Here is a 17,655-nt window from a genome sequence, read left to right on the forward strand (position 1 = left end):
CAGCGCCACAAATTCTTGCCGATTTTGGGGCTCATTTGTTGAAATTCAAGCACGCTTCCAACAGACTTACCGTCACAGGCGGCTTCCGCTTCTCTGTTTTTCATGCAGATATAATTTTTTGAAAGAAAAGTGGAACGACAAATTGCGTGGAAAAATTTCAAGAGAAGAAAGATACTATCAGTGAAATCAACCAATCAGCAACATTTAAGTAGTGTTGCCTAACGAACACTTTCACTCGATGACTAAGAGATTTCGAGATATGTGAAAACTAAGTTGCGATTTTTTAATGTTTCGTTTAATTCAGAAGAGCTCATCTTTTCTTTTATTACTGGCAAAATTTTTGAGCACAGCGCCGCGGGAATTTCAACACAAACAAGTTGATGAAATCTACATTTTTTGCTGATCGATCGCATGATAAAGATCGATAAAAACAGTTTTCTACTGTTTTTCTTTCCGTTGCGAGTAATTTACTGTTGAATGTTTTTTAATGTTGACCCAGCCTTTGAGAGTAAAAATATTATGGTCCACTGGTGATTTTTTTTTTTTCGTTTATTTGACCTGCAGAATCTCTGTAGAATGTGAATTTGCGTGACGATCTGCGTAAATGTGAAAAGAGTGATTTTGATTTAAGACATTCAAGAATTTAAATATGTCTGTTAAATTGACAATAGCGTACTCAAACAGTTTTCATTCTCTTTTCATTAAGAAAATTAAGAAAGGAAAAAGGCAACAAGTGGGCCGCAAACAAACATCAATTGTTGTAATTCAAGAAAACCGTACATTAGTTTTGTAATTCATGCACGTGCTGCAGGCCTACAAATCACTCACTCACTCACTCACTCAGACAGCCCCGATGACAATATGGGAGTGCACATAATACTAAGTACTGGAACTCCAAGGATGTTGGTCCTGTAGTATCATATTCAGGCTTAAAATATCGTTTTAATAACCCTGTCGTTCCACAATCAATTTTGTTTTCAGATTAATTTAAGGTGGGATGTTTCACTAGTTCATCGTCTGTGTTATAACATTTTTGAGAAACGCGGAAATATTTGGGTTGTTTGAACTAAAGATTAAGCTTGAGATTCCATCGTCGCCAGACACAGTTAATGTTTGATATTAAAGTTTCAGTGGTTCATAATTTCAAGATATTCAGTTGCTATGAATTTAGTCAGTTTCTGTCCACAATTGATGATGGCGAAAAATTATCCATGGAACTGACTGTCTTTATTCCGTTGTAGATCCAGAAACACTCTGTCTTTAAATCTTAATGTTTTTTCTTCGGTCTCAACATTTGTTTCGTGTTTTTCTGATTATAAAAAAGTATAAGTACTTGATTAATTAACAATAGTGGCCTTCCGGTGATTAAATCTTAATTGTGCTCTCGGCCTTTCCGAATATTGACTCCTGAAGAAACAACGCTATCAGCGAGATCAGAAAGAACAAAACACCCGATACCAGCTCCCAGGTAACCAAGACTACACCAATAGAGAAGCCTTCGCTTCTAGATACTTTCTCCAGGTACAATATGTACTTTTCGAATTGAAACTTTTCCTGGCGAAACTTTCTCTTGTGTTTAAGCTTTCCAACGAACCGAGCAGATCCGGAAAAAACATTCTGGAGTTTATCTATGTTGCCGTGTTTGTATGGCCTTACAATTACGAAGCGTGAATCGTGGCCTGTATCTGGCATGTGAGCTCGGAAAGAGGTCTCAGGAGCCTGTAGGCCCTTGTAGTCAGCTGGCGATCTCTTGAGGAAGTGCCCATTGTGGTTTGTAACCCCCTCAGAAGAGGACAGATCGTTATCTGAGTCTGATTCTGAATCAGAGACGTCGACCCATGCCTGTACCACGGTAACCAAATGCCTAAGAAACAATGATAAATATCAGCAAAGCTCCAGTAAATATCAAAGCAACTGATACTTATAAGTGGAATAAATATTTGACAGTAACGTATAATTCAGAGTATTCAGTCAATTCCTGTACTTGGTCGATATCACAGCATTTTCATAGAATAAGTTTTTCTTAGACGACTTCTTTGTAAAGAACGATTCAGTTACGTACTGGATCCTGTCATTAAACATGGAAAGGAGTTATAAAGTTCAGAATCAACAGTTTTCAGGGAACAAGAGCTAGCTTTCGATTCCATCACAGAAATCTTTATCAAATGTTAAAAATTCTTTTTGTCAGGGTTCTTGGAAGAGAAGAGGACATGTTTAAAAGAAAAAATAACCGAGGCGCGCCAAATTGAACCGGGAAGTTGGGTACGAGCTTCCCGTAATCTACTGGCTCGATTAATGCCATCACTTCATAAAGATTTTCGTGACGGCATCTAATAGACGTGTTCACTAAGAATACTCAATATTTTTATTTTGTTCGTGTCTAAACTTTTAGCTGAGTTCATTAATCATGAACACGAAGATGAGAAAAATAAGTAAGTACTTTATGTATCCCTTATTGTAATGTAGGGGTATATAGGGGGATGTTTGGGTATATAGGGGAATGCAATGGTATATAGTTTTTACTTGGTACGCGTGGGAATACCTTATAATTTAAATACACTATATTAAGGGATACATGAAGTACCTACGGAATAATTAAAAGGACTGCTGGCAAATGCGAACCATCTGTCAATCAACCAAGGACCCATGCCAATCTTTATGACAATTTGGGCACCAAAAAATCTGTCTGTAGTATTCTGTAAGAAGCTGGTCTTTCTCGTTCTTGAGATCCTTGGTCATTTTTGTAGAGGATGCAGAGACGGGTGAGGTTAATCTCGTGCCCAGATCTCCCACGGTCACATTTCCTTTACAGAGTAAGATCTGGGTACGAGATTAGGGTGGGCAGCATAATTTGAAGATGAGATCACGTGTGAATCTGAATTCGTAAAAAAGAAATCGATCGGAAAGCAGCAAGATTGGCGATGAACCAAACTTCCACGTTTCTTTTCAGAGATATTATTTTCTAGCACCGTCTGTAGTTAGAACAGATTTTTTTCCAAATCTTGTACTTCTTTGGGATTTCTCAAAGGCTATCTGAATGATAGCCAGCTATACATGCTTGACCACTTCCCATAGGGGCTTTTCGGGGCCGATGAAACACTGTCAACGAAACAACAGAACATAGCAACTTTTAAGAATCTCAACCGACTGGAGGCAAACCAACAAGCTATTTGCATGTGCAGCCGAGAAGTTAAAACAGAGAATACCGAGATCAAGTTCAAGGAGCGGTTAAATTTTACCAATTTCCTCTTTTATTTCTCCTAAACAAGCGTGCATAACCCAGAAGTGTCGATCTTTTTTCATGATTTGGCCTTGCCCTATCACTTTGCGGTATTATCTGAATTTAGAATACAAGTCCCGCCAAATAACGGACAATCAGATTGGACCTACTGAGTACTGACCGCAACTTTCTTGGTTGCACGTTCAAAAAGTAAAATCGTGCGCGGAAAGCACTAATGCCGCTACGTTTTGTACCGACAAAAATCTAGCATTAGCCGTTCTAAAAATAGACAATACCTCAAAATGATGACTTATGTCCTAAATCATTTTAAGCCCCTAGTGTGGCAAAGGACGGGATTTTCCACATGGCAACGATCCACAACCCGTCAGCGGCTTGCTAATAATATGACGCCATATTACAAATGGACCGTTTTACAGTTCTGTGCTCAGTTACCGGGCCTTTGAATAAAAGCGAGACTGGAGTTGACCTTGTTTTGATACAAAACTCATTGCTTTTCTAATGTAAATCACGTTGTTGTAATGCTAATGAGGTCCCATTTACATAAGAAAAGCAGCAAGGTTTGTGTCAAAGGAAAGTCAACTCCAGCCTCGCTTTTATTCGAAGGCCTGGTAACTGAGCACGGAACTTTAAAATGGTCTATTACCGACTGATAGGTAGTCGACATTGTATCAGCTTTTATTAACATACCAGTGGTACTGTTTTGTAACCCAAGAAGCTGTGACTAACGGATAAGCAGCCAGAACAAGCGGTAGCAGGGCGTGGACTATGTACAAGTACAACGAACGATGGAGGAAGAGAAACAAGTACACGTTTATCGCCAATGATATGACAGTAAACGCAATTAACGTACACAGAAGCACCTGAAAAACAAACAAACGAATGAACTTGAGGGAAATGGGCTTCTCAACGAAAAGTGTTCGCTCTAGTAGCAGCGAGAAGCCATATTTATTTACTAAAACACAAGGAAGAAACTGCCCTTATAACTCTCAGGGACGAGTAGAGTACGTATGAAGGCGGTAAAGAAATATCCCCAAAGTAATCCCTTGGGCTGCAAGATGATTGCTATTTGTTTGTTTCCTATTCCAGCACGGAATACACTACTTAAAGTGCCACTTTTAGCTGTAAGTGACTTCAAACCCAAACGAGGCTTTTTTTTTGTGATGGCTGACTTCGCGCGGCCATATTTGCAAAGTACCGTGAAGAAAAAGAGTATTTAAACTTCAGTTCCCATGGCCTGCTCCCGTCTGACCTGGGAGCTCAGTCGGTAGAGCAGCGGTGATCTAACCCCGTACGGTGGCCCACAAGGGACCTGCTACAAATTAAAGAGTTGCTGCAAATAAAATAAAGATGCTGCAAATTTAAAAAAGTTGCTGCGAATTTAAAGAACGAGTTGCTGCAAATTAAAACATCAAAAGTATGCGCGCGCACTGATAGGAGGGCAGGTACAAAACACAGGTCACAGGTCCAGGTCAAAAGTCATTGTTTTAACATTTCAGAAAATATCCTAAATATCCATTAAAGCTAACCTTAGGCCTAATTAGGCCTAACGTTAGCATTTGCAAACAGTTAGGGTTGTTTCTGTATTGGTAAAACAATGACCTGTGACTTGGGAAACGTAACCGGTGTTTTGTACCTGCCCTGAAACCTGCCCTTCCTTCGGTGCGCGAGCATACGTTTGATGTTTTAATTTGCAGCAACTATAGTTAATTTGCAGGAACTTTATTTTATTTGCAGCAACTCTTTAATTTGCAGCATGACCCTTGTGGGCCACCGTACAAAACTGCTTGTGACCGTTTTGAACAAACCGCTTAGGTGATTATCGCATAATAGTCACCACAAGTGCAATCAATCAGCGCAGAGAATTTTCATTATTCACCTATGTAATTATACCGAACAGAAGTACTAAAACAGGGTCGAAAACAAACAGCCGGTGGATTTACTGTGAAGGAAGACAGTTCATTTACCTTTAAAGGCTGGTTTTCACTAGCGACGGAGTCGGAGTCGGAGTCGGAAGTCGGAAGTCGGAAGTCGGAATCGGAGTCGGAAGTTTGAAGTCGGAAGTCGGAAGTCGGACTCGGAAGTCGGAAGTCGGAAGTCGGAAGTCGGAAGTCGGAAGCCGGAAGTCCGAAGTCGGAAGTCGGAGTCGGAAGTCGGAAGTCGGAAGTCGGAAGTCGGAGTCGGAGTCGGAGTCGGAGTCGGAAGTCGGAAGTCGGAAGTCGGAATCGGAGTCGGAGTCGGAGTCGGAGTCGGAGTCGTAGTCGCAAGAGCGCTTATGACCAAGTGAAAATCAAAGATCGGAGTCGTAAGCGGAGTCATAAGCTCCACGGAATCGGAGCCGGAAGAATCAGAACGTTTCCATTTTCTTCCGATTCCGTTTATGACTCCGTCGCTTATGATCCACTGAAAACTAGATTGTCGGAGTCGGAAGGAGAAGCGGAAAAACCAACCAATCACAATGCTTGGAATCGATGTTTGTGATTGGTTTATTCATCCGCTTCTGCTTCCGACTCCAACAATGCAGTTTTCACTGGATCGTAAGCGACGGAGTGATAAGCGGAATCGGTATTCTGCTTCCGACTCCGACAGTTTGATTTTCACTAGATCGTATCGCTCTGCGCTTCTGATTACGACTCCGACTCCAGACTCCGTCGCCAGTGAAAACCAGCCTTAAAAATTTCAATTGAGTCCAGCAACTGTGGCCCTGAAGACCAGCAGTTGTAATCAAGAGATAGTATACTTCGAACATTTTAATTTAAAGTTTGAAGTGAGAAAAACCCTTGAAAACAACTACGTTTTCACAAAGCCTGCTACATGCACGTTTAATGCGGAGCAAATTTTTTAGTCGCAGTAACTTACCATACAAGCGGATGATGAATCTTTGACAAACTGAACTCTTTCTTTGTAACCTTCAACAGCGTGTTTCAATGAGAAGAAGGTGTTTTTGTTTTTCAGTCGTTTTTGAGTGAGTTCTGCATGTAATGGGAAAAAATGCTTAGAGACGCTACTCGGGAGCACCAATCAGCTTGAATAATACTAGCACTGCCAAAAATGCTTCGATTTAGCCTTAAATTGACTATGTCACCTAAAATGATGCAATCTCATGACACCCAAAATGCCCAAAAAGTAGAATGAAACATTGCAATAACCACTTAAGACTGTTGAACAAGATAAAAGAAATACAACAAAAGGAAAGAGAGATTGACACGGATTGCATTTGGGTAACCTTGAAAAAAGTCGGCAAATCGCTTGAATAAAGGTCGTTTTTGCTCATAATCATCTTGATTTTATCAGTAAAGGAATTCCACCTTACCATTCTCGAGTTTTTAAAATCGCGATTAAGTAAAAATTTCCCCTAAACGCCCTAAGATAACGTGACATAGCCCCTTTAAAAGTTCATCACTGCCCTGGTACAATTGAAAAGATGTGTAATGACATGTCTGAGATGAAAACAGGGAAAAAGATTATCAAGTTCCGAGGTAAATGGAAAAGCTTATTAACGAGTTTTTTGAGAGACGCGTATAGGAGCTAGGTCATTATGTTAAGCTGACAATTGTCCCCCTATACTGCTAGGACTGCTGTTCCGCTATGCTCTGTTTGTTTTCAGTGGAAGTTGCTATTAAGGCAGTTCACAGGTAGCACTCTCAAATATATATCCTGAAAGAACCAGTTCAAACTAAACAGAATACGACCACCGTATCACGCTGCTTCCCAACGCATGCCTCTTTCTTAAATATAAATTGTAAACAGTTTTGGACAGGAACGTCATGTTACCTTGGAATTCAATCATAGAGTACCCAGTCATCAACATTATGCACGTGGGAATGCTCCAGAACAAAGCCAAAGCATAATATACGTGGACTCCACTGATAAATCTAAGCACGTGCAAGACCACGCCCAATGCTGCGTGAGCTTCATGTCCAAAGACGAGATGTGTGGCCTGGTCTCTGCGCATCATTCCGTACTGAAGAGAACCAGATATTATCGCGAACAATGCCAGGAAATAGGACAGTTTCTAAATAGTAAAAACAAGGTTGCCCCTGTTTAGAAACTTTCGCAACTGGGTTACTTAAAGGCCCACATTCAATCGACAAGCATCTCATGCCGTGGAGCAATTTTTGTTTATGAAAATCCCGTCAAAGCTGAGATTCATCCAATCAGATCGCTACGATAAGCAATATGAATTTCCATGACAAAAACAAACGGTCAAAAAGCATGTCGGTTGAAGGTGGGCCTTTAAAGTCGGGCTTTGCATATATAATAAGCTGCGTTTACACGCTGAAAGTTTAAGCTAGTGAGTAAATGACGTCACTTTTCCATAGCTCCAAACCTCTGAGGTCCAATCGGTCAGGTTTGAATGTGAGTAATGGCGGACCGTGAAATAAAAAACTTACAGTCAAAGTAAATAGCCTTTGGATAAAAATCAAAACTTAAGATTTTACCAGTCAAGTGTTGAGCAATCACACTTTGAAAATCTGAAGAAAAAAGAGAAGTGATTTTTGATCATAGTAACACTTTAAAGACTTCTACCATCTTTAATATGAACCGACCTGCATTTTGTTGATTATTGACCGCACACAAGAACTACGGGAATTAAAAAATGATCCAGTTCACTTGTTATGCATAGAATGCGCGTTCTTTAAGGCTTATCTGGCTTTGCGCGAAAATCTTACGCAGAACAAATATCGGGAAAGCCATTCTCCACTTTTTCTACCAATCTTCAGCCGCAATTGGAATAAACAGTTTTCCAGTGATTCGTCCCAAAATGTGTTACTTCCTTGCCTGCACATGCCAACTTACCTCAGTTGCGCGCGATATGTCACGAAACACCTCGCTGTACTGCCTGTCACGCTCTAATTCATCCAGTCCTCGCTCCAACCACGACACTGCACGACAAACAGTAAGCCACGTGCAAACACAGCACGTAACCCATAGCAACCCACGCACGAACAACCAAGGATAACCATACTTGGCACGTGATTCGAAGCCATCCCATATGAAATTTGCAGTCAAGTTGAATAACCACAGTAGCAAACAACTGCTACTAAGCTTACGATAAGGAGAATTCAAATTTCCAATCAGTGCTGTTAAAATATGAATTAAGGTAGTTATCTCCTCTGACTTCGCGTGCACATGTTTCTTTCCTCTGTAGCTCTCTCCATGATTCAGTATTTGTCTTTCGGAATCAAACAATTCATTGATGGAGTCTACATTTTCGTGCGCTGATAAATGTTTCCTTGGATTGTTTTCCATATTTAAGTGCTGCGAGTGGTAAATGATTAACAGACTTGAAGCGGAGAGATCAGGGCTACATGCAATTGCTTCAAGTTACGTTATGACTGTATCGTTCTATCATCCTGCATCTGTTAGAGCTTACATCTGAGTCAGAAGCTTCTGTTAGAGGTTCAAGTTCAATCGAGGCAGAAGCTCAAAAGAACGGCGTCCATTTGTCACGGCAACTGGAATAAGTGAAGTAATCTAAAATGGAAGCGATCTATTTTTGTAATGAAAGGAATATACCGTACGTAAAATGCTGACTAAACAACAGTATACTGGAACAGAGCTTTTCTTTTTGGAACACTGAAGAAGTTGAGCCTCCCGACTCTCATCTTTGACTCGTCTACTATTTGCAAAAATTAACTGATCCAAGTAAAATTGGGACCAAAACTGTTGTAAACCAACATGCAATACAGCGAACTACTGCAGAATCCAATCACGTCCAAAAGAAAACCGTTTGAAGTTTGACGAGAGCTAATTTTAGGGCCAGCAAGTGTCACAAAGATTGTTAGCAGTCAATTCACTATTCATATTCAAAAGCGAAAAAAAGACAACAAACTTCCTCGATCGTAGTAAAGCTCTGTTCAAGCTCTTTTCACGTATCTTTCACGTTAAATCCTTGTTGATAAAGCTAAAACAACGAGTTAATTAGGAGAAGATGATACCTGGAATTATGCAGAATAGACGTCCAAAATGAATACTGAAATAGCATATATAGTCCAGCTTTGGACCGAAAGCTTTTCATACTTTTGTTTGAAAAAAAATAAGATCGGTTCAAGTGTTTTACCTCATATCTACAAATAATATGACGTCAGAAAACAATCCTTTACTACAATGCTTACTTTGAAGCTCATTAAATAAAGAAATACAAATACAATATGAAAGGTGGCTATCATTTCCCTAAAGACTTTGTCGCATAGAAAACGGATGCTTTCAAGTTTGCTCGGATCGACAAAATATTACGGAGCTTAAGTCAAAACAAAGAAATCTAGAACAATAATGCCACATTATGTCAGGAAACCGGAAAAAGCAGCTACCACGTTCCACGACGGCGGGATTAGTAACTTTGTTTACATCCAGAAAACGTATTGCTATGGTGACGTGACGTGACGCCTTCAACGTTCTATTACAAGAAATCACATCCCGTCTACGTCGTTGTTCCTTTATGCCCGGATTACGGAGCTTATTAAAGACAGGAAAGGAATCGGTTTGATGAAAATTAGGCGGGTTCACACTGAGGTTCAATGTAAGTAGGCCGTAAGTACAACAGAAAACTTACTTTTGATACAAGTGCGTTCACAGTAAGTGACAAAGTAAGTTACTTGTAAATTCGCTTGTCAATCAAACTAGGCGGACACTGTAAACTGAAATTAACAATGAACGCAAATCAAATCAAATGTTGGTTTTTGATTCTTTTTACGCATTCGAGGGGGATAAAACTAGACTTGAGATCGTATTCGTCTTCTCTGAAGATAACTCATTTAAATGAATCCCGTACTTAAAGCCTTCTTGCATCCCTAGGATGAACCCGCCTTATATTGTGGCATCTCAGGCTCTGAAGGTTCCGTTTGATTTCTAACTGAACGATCCAAACCTGTTGCATCACTCTGTGGGATTGTTGGATAACGGCTTCTCTTCGGCCTTCTTCTCATGATCTTCGCTGAAATTACATTCTGTCCCTCAATAAACCTAGAACAACCAGTTCTGGTCTTAGTTCTTTTTCTTACTTATCAGCTAAGTTGTGGAATGAGCTATCTGATTTTATCCGTACCACTGAGTCTACAGGTTTTAAAACGAGAAGTCTGGGGCCGCATTTCACGTTGTATAGCCACTTTTCTTTTTAATTAGTGTATCTTATTATATATTTAGTTATGTATCAATATATGCATGTTATGTATTTTAGCCCTTGTAGCTAGTCTGACATTCGAGATGAAATAGTGTTTATACATGTATGTTACCTTAAGCAATGCGCGTGCGTGCACTTTGTAATCTGCGATTCCAGTGCTTACCACCTGAACATGTGACACAAGGTTACTACAACAAATTGTGCCATTTAAATCGGTCCACGTGAAAAAAAGAGGTCTTGTCTTTATTTAATCAGAGCCGCAAGTCTTTTGGTTTCTCTTCCATCGACATAGCAACAGATTTTAAGATTTGGAACGGGGGGGGGGGGGGGGGGGGGGGAAGGGGGCGGCTGAAGTTGAAGTTGAAAATCAGATACCACATTTTTATAGCAGGGTTCGGGTTAGGGGTCCTCTCCCAGTATTGTCCAACTCTAGAATCTTGTAAACATGATTGCAGCAATTTGAGCAAACTTTTTCCTTCAATCAATTCAATTTAATTTTACTTCAATTAACAGGCATAGTGGAACGCAAAAGCGAAAATTTTAATTAATAAGAAGACCCTTTGTTGCAATTTCTATCGCCAACTCCAAGTACAAACATAGGCACCTGGGAAGCATTCTTAAGTTATTAGAGTGGAGGCAGTGTGGCCGAGTGGTTAGTGCCCGTGCCTTGAGATCCAGATGTCCCGGGTTCAAGACCGCGTTCTGACCGCTCACTGAATCTGTTTCAGGTTGTCCCTGGTTCAACTTCCTGGTGCACTTGTAAAATAGCCAACTGGTTTTCCTCACGCTCGCGCCAGTTGGGATTCTTAACAATTGTAACTACTAGCTACTAGCTACTCTGAAATCCGAGGGTAAGTGATTATTATTATTATTATTATTATTATTATTATTAAACTTCCTACACCTGTGCTCTCTCTCTTTTAGGAACTTCTAGTAATTAATATGCGGTTGGATTTTTCCAAGTAATAGATCGAGTTTCTTTCGAGTGTCGTAAAACCAAAACCAAAGTAATTACTTTGACCAATCAAAAAGGACGGAGACAATCCAGTGAACCAATCAAAGCTCGAAGTAATTACACGAAGCCGACACAAAGCACGGGAAAATGTGCATGCACAAGCCACGAGGGCTTTTTCCCCACACTTACCCACTTTACTTAGCTCTTATTAATCGAGCAGGAGGTCTGTATGGGAGAATCTTGACCGACGTCGTGAGTACAGACCGAACGCAGTGAGGTCTGTACACACGCCCGAGGTCAAGATTCTCCCATACAGACTAACTAAGCTCGGTTAATAAGATGTTTATTATATGGCAAACAAGAACAATTTAATTCGTTTAATGTAACTGGTTTGTAGTAACCGACATTTTGCTTGCGAACGGCGATGAGTGGCGATGAGCTGAACTTAATTCTTTCAAAGTTTGCTCGTCATCCTCTCTTTTGTCATCATGCTGTTTGGCACTTCCATAAATAAATATTGGTAGAAGAAAATACTCAATATTTTTGCATTTTAGTTTGCATCTTTTCACCGCAAAACATTACCGGTCTAGATGCCGGTCTATATGGGAAAATCTAGACCGCGGTCAATATCGATTTTAGCCAATCAAATTCGTGGATTTTGTAGTTCCCAGTCCTCGTGAGACAGAGCCATATAATAATAGAGATCATTATTTAAGTTAGTGGAGAGAAACCCCTTCTTGTAGGGGGATTCTTGCTACAGCACCATAATCATGCCACAAAGGTTGCTAGTCTACTGCTGTGTTTGTTTTTTTTACTCTATACAACTATCAAAAACAGACACTTTTCTGACGCTGATGAGGACTAGGACAATTTGGGTAAATCTAACTCTTGGGTGATGGACTCTTGCTAGGGCCTGGAACCAAACAAATGGAAAGTTCTTTACTTTAAAGTTTTACATGTTGATTTTTGAGTGGCAACGTGAGCGCATATTGGCTACCATAATGACTACGGGGAAAAGTGTTTCATTGAGTTTTCAAACACCCCGTCAAAAAATTTCTACTACTTTTTGTTATTTTCTTTTTTCCCAAAAACTTTAGGCTTGCTCACAATCCTGTGTGAATTCATTAGCCTATAAAGGACACATGTATTCTCAGCTAGCAAATGTATGTTTTGTCTTTCCGGCAACTGTACAGTTTAAATGGTCGAAACAAAGTTATGTCCACAGCCAAATGGACTTGTCAATCTTTCTCCTCATGGGGTTGTTGAAGGTGTTACTTAAACACGCCTTCCTTTGACTTTTAAGAAGACAGGCAAGTTAAGGTATCAGTGCTAAGGATGACAGAGTCCACTATTAAAATTTGTTTTCAAATATTCTGAAAGACCCTTTCTAGATCAGGGCCCTATATTAACTTTTTTATATGGACTGGATGAAACTTTTAGGTCGCCACATGGCAAAATTAATTGTGGTCGCCAGTAATTTTCGCCTTTTCTTGTCGCCTGAAAAAGCATGTTTTGGACATTCCTATGGAAACCAGAAAGCAACGACCGCCCGGTCTTGTGTACGTGTCAAGCCTTTTTTTCTGCTTTCATTTTAATGGACTAACTTTTGGAGAGAAAATGTATCCCACCCGAATGCAAATATAGAAATCCGTCTGCCCCTTAGTTCGTTGAAAATTTCAAAACCTTCTTTTCTTCCATAATGACAGCTATGGAGACATGAGTCACGTTCTGTTGCACACAAGCCGCCATGTTGTTAGCACCAGGCTACAACCGTGTTACATTACTCGCACCAGTCCCTTGAACCTCTTTCCTGAGACCTTGTTTTCTTGCCAGCAATACATATTTTTAGAGAAGCTGCAAAAAAAACGTGGCGGCTTGCAACGTTATGGAGGTAGTTTACGGGAAAACTCCTGTCATTTTGATTTCAAAAACATCGGCAGGAGAAAAAGTAAATTCTTCTGCAAATCCCGTGGAGGGGAACTTTGGATATGCATATGCTAAAGGAGACCAATCTGGACGTGGCCCAGGCTTTTTTTGACTCGATGAGTCATTTTAAATACATTAAAGAGTCATTTTTCATTCTTTTCTCGTGCAACCCTAAACGGAACCTTGACGGCTACATATGGGCTACGTATTATGATGGGGTTTTGTCATGGACACTCCAAGTGAGACTCTTGGACTCTTGCGAGGGCCTAGAACCAAACGAATGGAAAGTTCCTTACTTTAAAGTTTTACATGTTGATTTTTTTAGTGGCAACGTGAGCGCATATTGGCTACTATAACGACTACAGTGAAAAGTGTTTTTATTGATTTTTCAAACACTCGGTTAAAAAAAATTTCTACCACTTTTCGTTATTTTCTTTTGTCCCAAAAACGTCAAGCTTGCTTACAATCCTGTATGAATTCATTAGCCTATAAAGGAACACATGTATTCTCGCCTTGCAAATGTAAGTTTTGTCTTTCCAGCAACTGTACAGTTTAAATAGTCGAAACAAAGTTATGTCCACAGCCAAATGGACTTGTCAATCTCTTTTCTCATGTCGTTGGAGGTGTTTTTGAACACGTCTTCTTGTCATGCAGTTAAAAGATTAGTTTTAGCTCTAAGCAAATGAATGTTGGAAATTTGATTTCCGTTCTGATGCAAATGGTCCCAGCTATACGATCGATCTCCAAAATTTAACAGTTATAAAGTGCATTTCGACATCCTAAATGTGATCTTAGCAGTCATTTACCTTTTGTCTTGGGCAATGCAATTCGAATACCAGATGACTTTCCAATTTAATAGTTCCCTCATCAACATAAACGAAAAATCAGTGATTTAAGACTTTGAATATCACTCAGATCATGAGTACGGGCGATTCAATTGGCCGATTCAACGAGTCGTATTCTACAGTACACCAATTTTTTTGTTGCTTGATTCAATGATATGGAGATGTAACAAATATTTTTTAAGTTCAGTCTGTTTGTCTCGTAGTGGAGACTTCACACTAGAGAAAAAGGTAGCTCTAACCTACAGTTCCCCCGGCCAAAGTGACTCGGATACTGTAGTAGGTGTACACCAGTCGAATTGGAAGAAGAGATTACAATTAATGCGGCCATTCTGCAATGAAAGAAAGGCAGTCACTTTCAGTACAGCCGCATGAATTCGGTGATTTAGAGACAGTAAGAAAGGCCAATTCGGTAGAGAAAATTAAAAAAGCAACGATATGTGGCAATTGTCAGCTAAAAAAAAAATAAAGTATAGTAACCATATTTTCAGCGGTCTTCCCTGCAGTATATAAGCTAGTTTGCATACTAATAAGCGTCACTTCACACGAGGAGTCGAGCCTTGACCATGTCAGAACCTAGAGAGTCACAACTGATTGAAAATGTCCCGCTAGATGGCGACACCAATGAAGCTAGAGAAGCCCTGAAGAAGAAAAAGGCAACGACACCGGGTAACCCGCGGCCATCCATTTCAAAGCACCAAGATTCATATATCTGAACCTGAGCGACGTAACTGTGGTCAGAATAAGAGAAAGGTCAATTCTCGAGAAGTTGTCAGTGAACAAGAAGTGAGTCTGTTTATTTCTTTTCAAGATTTATTCTTTTGTATGTTTGGTGGTTTATTTAAGACTTGTAAGTATCGTAAATTCAAAAGTCTGTGAGAATTGGCGGTTTTAGATCAAAAGACCTTCGAATTCCATATAAGTCACGTTCTTCACGAGGTCCACTGGGATGGGGACTGACGCGCTAGGCTTATCTGTTTAATTTCTTGTTGCCACAGGGCTGGCGTGTAAAAAATTTAGTCTCAGCGCTGACTTGTTAGCCACAGGGATGGCCAGCTATTTTATCTGTTTAATTTCTTGTTGCCACTGGGCTGGCGTGTAAAATTTAGTCACAGAGCTGACTTCATAGCCACGGAGATGACGGAATATTTTACCTGTTTAATTTCTTGTTGCCACGGGGCTGGCGTGTAAAATTTAGTCACAGCGCTGACTTGATAGCCACTGAGATGGCGAAACATTTTATCTGTTTAATTTCTTGTTGCAACAGGTCTGGTGTGTAAGATTTGGTCACAGAGTTGACGTAATAGCCACAGAGATGGCGAAAATATTGTATCTGTTAATTTAAAGTTTTGTAACATTTCAGTCACAGAGCGTCATAGAGATATGGCAGCCACGGAGCTGGTGACTGTAATGTATTGGATTCGTTTATACCCACAGAGTTAGCGAAAATCTTAATGCGAACCTTCTATAATTTTGTTCGTGAAACCTTGTGCGGCAGTGTTTTTGTGGTTAGTCTATTGTATAAACAAAACTTTTTCTTCTGGTACTCGTTTTTTTTTTTTTCTTAGTTCCGCTGGGCTGTCCACACACTCAATAGTTGTTTTTTTTTTCTATTGTGTTCCAGCTTAATGAGTTGGAACTGCTTAAAAAGTGCATTAAAGCCCTAGAAGATAGTTCTCACCCGTCCGTCGATAATTTGATTGTGAAACTCAAGGAATATTTGCTAAGGAAAGAAGGCGACTTTGATAAATACAGAGCCATTTCTATCCTAGAAGATTTGGTCGCCCTGGCCCTGCAAAAGATCACGATAAGGCTCACTATTACAAGGTGGTTTTGGAGTCCTTAAAAGAGCTTATTGCAATCTTCCGATCGTATTACCAAGCCCTGGTTGGCGATTCTGCTCACAGTAAAGTGATGGAAACCTTGGGGAAGGTCGATAAGGCAGCGTCAAAGCACTCAAGGCCTCAGAGATCAGCAGGCCATAGACGTTGTTTCTACTGTGGTGTCATGGGCCACGTGGTATCACAATGTCGTAACCGTTATCGGGGTCCTAAGTAATTATCAAACGATGACCCATCTCTAGTGATGATGATGTTTTGATAACGAGCGGTGTGTAGTGGTAGTATCACAATACGACAATGGATAATTATTGTATGCATTTGGAGAATATACATGTGTCGATCATATTACAATAAAGAGAAAATAATATGGTTAACCTACACATGCTCCATTCTTTTCACTTGATGGGTGTACAGGGTCCCCCCCCCCCCCTTTTTGCATATATACATATACATTGGGGTTGGAATGGGACCTAACCTTTTTCTCTCCCAGTGACAGTGCTTGGGGGGATCTCTAAGCACCCTCTCGGATTACCGGGCGCCAAGGCTGTCACTCCCTGGGTATTGTTCTCTTTTCTGCCCACGAGCCCTAAGCGCCATAATTCGAGGTAGGATTTTTGACATTGGGAGGACAAAGTAGTTTTGGCCCCATTCTATTCGATAAATTACCATCATCCGTCTGTTTCAACCAACGTTTTCTACTCCATGGCTTAAAGAGTGAAGGGAAGACCAATGGAAATAGATCACTATTTAACTCCGATAACTCGTAACAGTAATGCAACTGACAAACCTGAGCTTGACGGTGCGCTCATTTTACTCCCCCCCCTCTCCATAAGTGCTCCGTTTTACGGGTATTTAAAGCTATACTTAGCTACACGGAAAGGAAAGGATGCGAGATCCGGGAATCGAACTCAGGACCTCTAGCACCAAGGCCGCGCACTAACCGACTGTGCCAGCCTAGCTCCTTACAAGCTGAAACTAGTGTCATACCCGAGCCCTTACGAGTCTCTTATACAACTGTGAAATATACAAAATAAGACAATAGATGTATAAATCAGTAATCTCTATGAATTGCGGAGGTTATAGCAATTATCGTTGTTTTTAAAGATGAGGTTAGGTCTATTTTCCAAATGTTCTTTGTAAAAGATTCAATGTTCAAGGAGTCCTTCAATTTAACTACCTACAATTCTCGCCAAATTAAGTTGGGACACCATGTACAGCACTAATATTCCGACTTTTAGGTGTGATCCTTCCTCCCCAATGTTGAATTCACTGATTTAGAGGAGCCATCTTGCAAAACCAACATTGGGAGAGCAGAGAACATCACTTGTGTCCCAACTAATGTGATGAGGATTGTGTTTTGAAGGAATGTAAAGTATGTGGTGTACAACGGGGAATGGCGGGCAAATTGCGCGAGCTGCGAGGTCGTTGTCGCTGAATTATTTTCATCAGTGCAGAGCTTCGAAGTAAAAAGGTAAACAGCTCAGTGTTTTGCATTCATCTGGACCTTAGTTTGCATGGGTTTTTTATATGGCCGAATGTCTCCTAATTTTTTAGAAATGGCGTGGTGGTTTAAAACCTCTCAGAAAATGTACGAAAAGAAATTCTGATTCAAATAAACACTTCTCATTCCTGGGAGGTCTCGTATTAAGTGAGTTAACAGTTACGTTTATTTGTGAAAGTGTGCACGCGTCACCGCTAGTCATTAGTTAAATTACCCTTAGACAATTTTA

The 17,655-nt window shown here is 40.3% G+C and overlaps 1 protein-coding gene across 3 annotated transcripts; it reads right to left on the reverse strand.

Moving 5' to 3' along the window:
• Window positions 1-671: 671 nt before the first annotated feature.
• On the reverse strand, window positions 672-9,267 carry LOC138054638 (uncharacterized). 3 transcript variants are annotated; one of them, XM_068901129.1, is made up of 6 exons: window positions 9,181-9,267; window positions 8,039-8,716; window positions 7,013-7,253; window positions 6,098-6,210; window positions 3,929-4,101; window positions 672-1,864 (listed from the first exon to the last, which is right to left on the reverse strand). In XM_068901129.1, exons 2-6 carry the CDS (start codon window positions 8,489-8,491, stop codon window positions 1,366-1,368), a joined length of 1,479 nt encoding a protein of 492 aa, XP_068757230.1. In that variant the 5' UTR covers window positions 8,492-8,716; window positions 9,181-9,267; the 3' UTR covers window positions 672-1,365. The 3 variants fall into 3 exon arrangements, with proteins under 3 accessions (XP_068757230.1, XP_068757231.1, XP_068757232.1); XM_068901131.1 differs by lacking the exon at window positions 672-1,864 and adding an exon at window positions 2,359-3,099; XM_068901130.1 differs by lacking the exon at window positions 9,181-9,267 and having other exon boundaries at window positions 8,039-9,012.
• Window positions 9,268-17,655: the final 8,388 nt, after the last annotated feature.

This window comes from Montipora capricornis, chromosome 6, assembly GCF_036669925.1.
Source record: "Montipora capricornis isolate CH-2021 chromosome 6, ASM3666992v2, whole genome shotgun sequence".
In the NCBI taxonomy this organism is placed as follows: Eukaryota; Metazoa; Cnidaria; class Anthozoa; order Scleractinia; family Acroporidae; genus Montipora; species Montipora capricornis.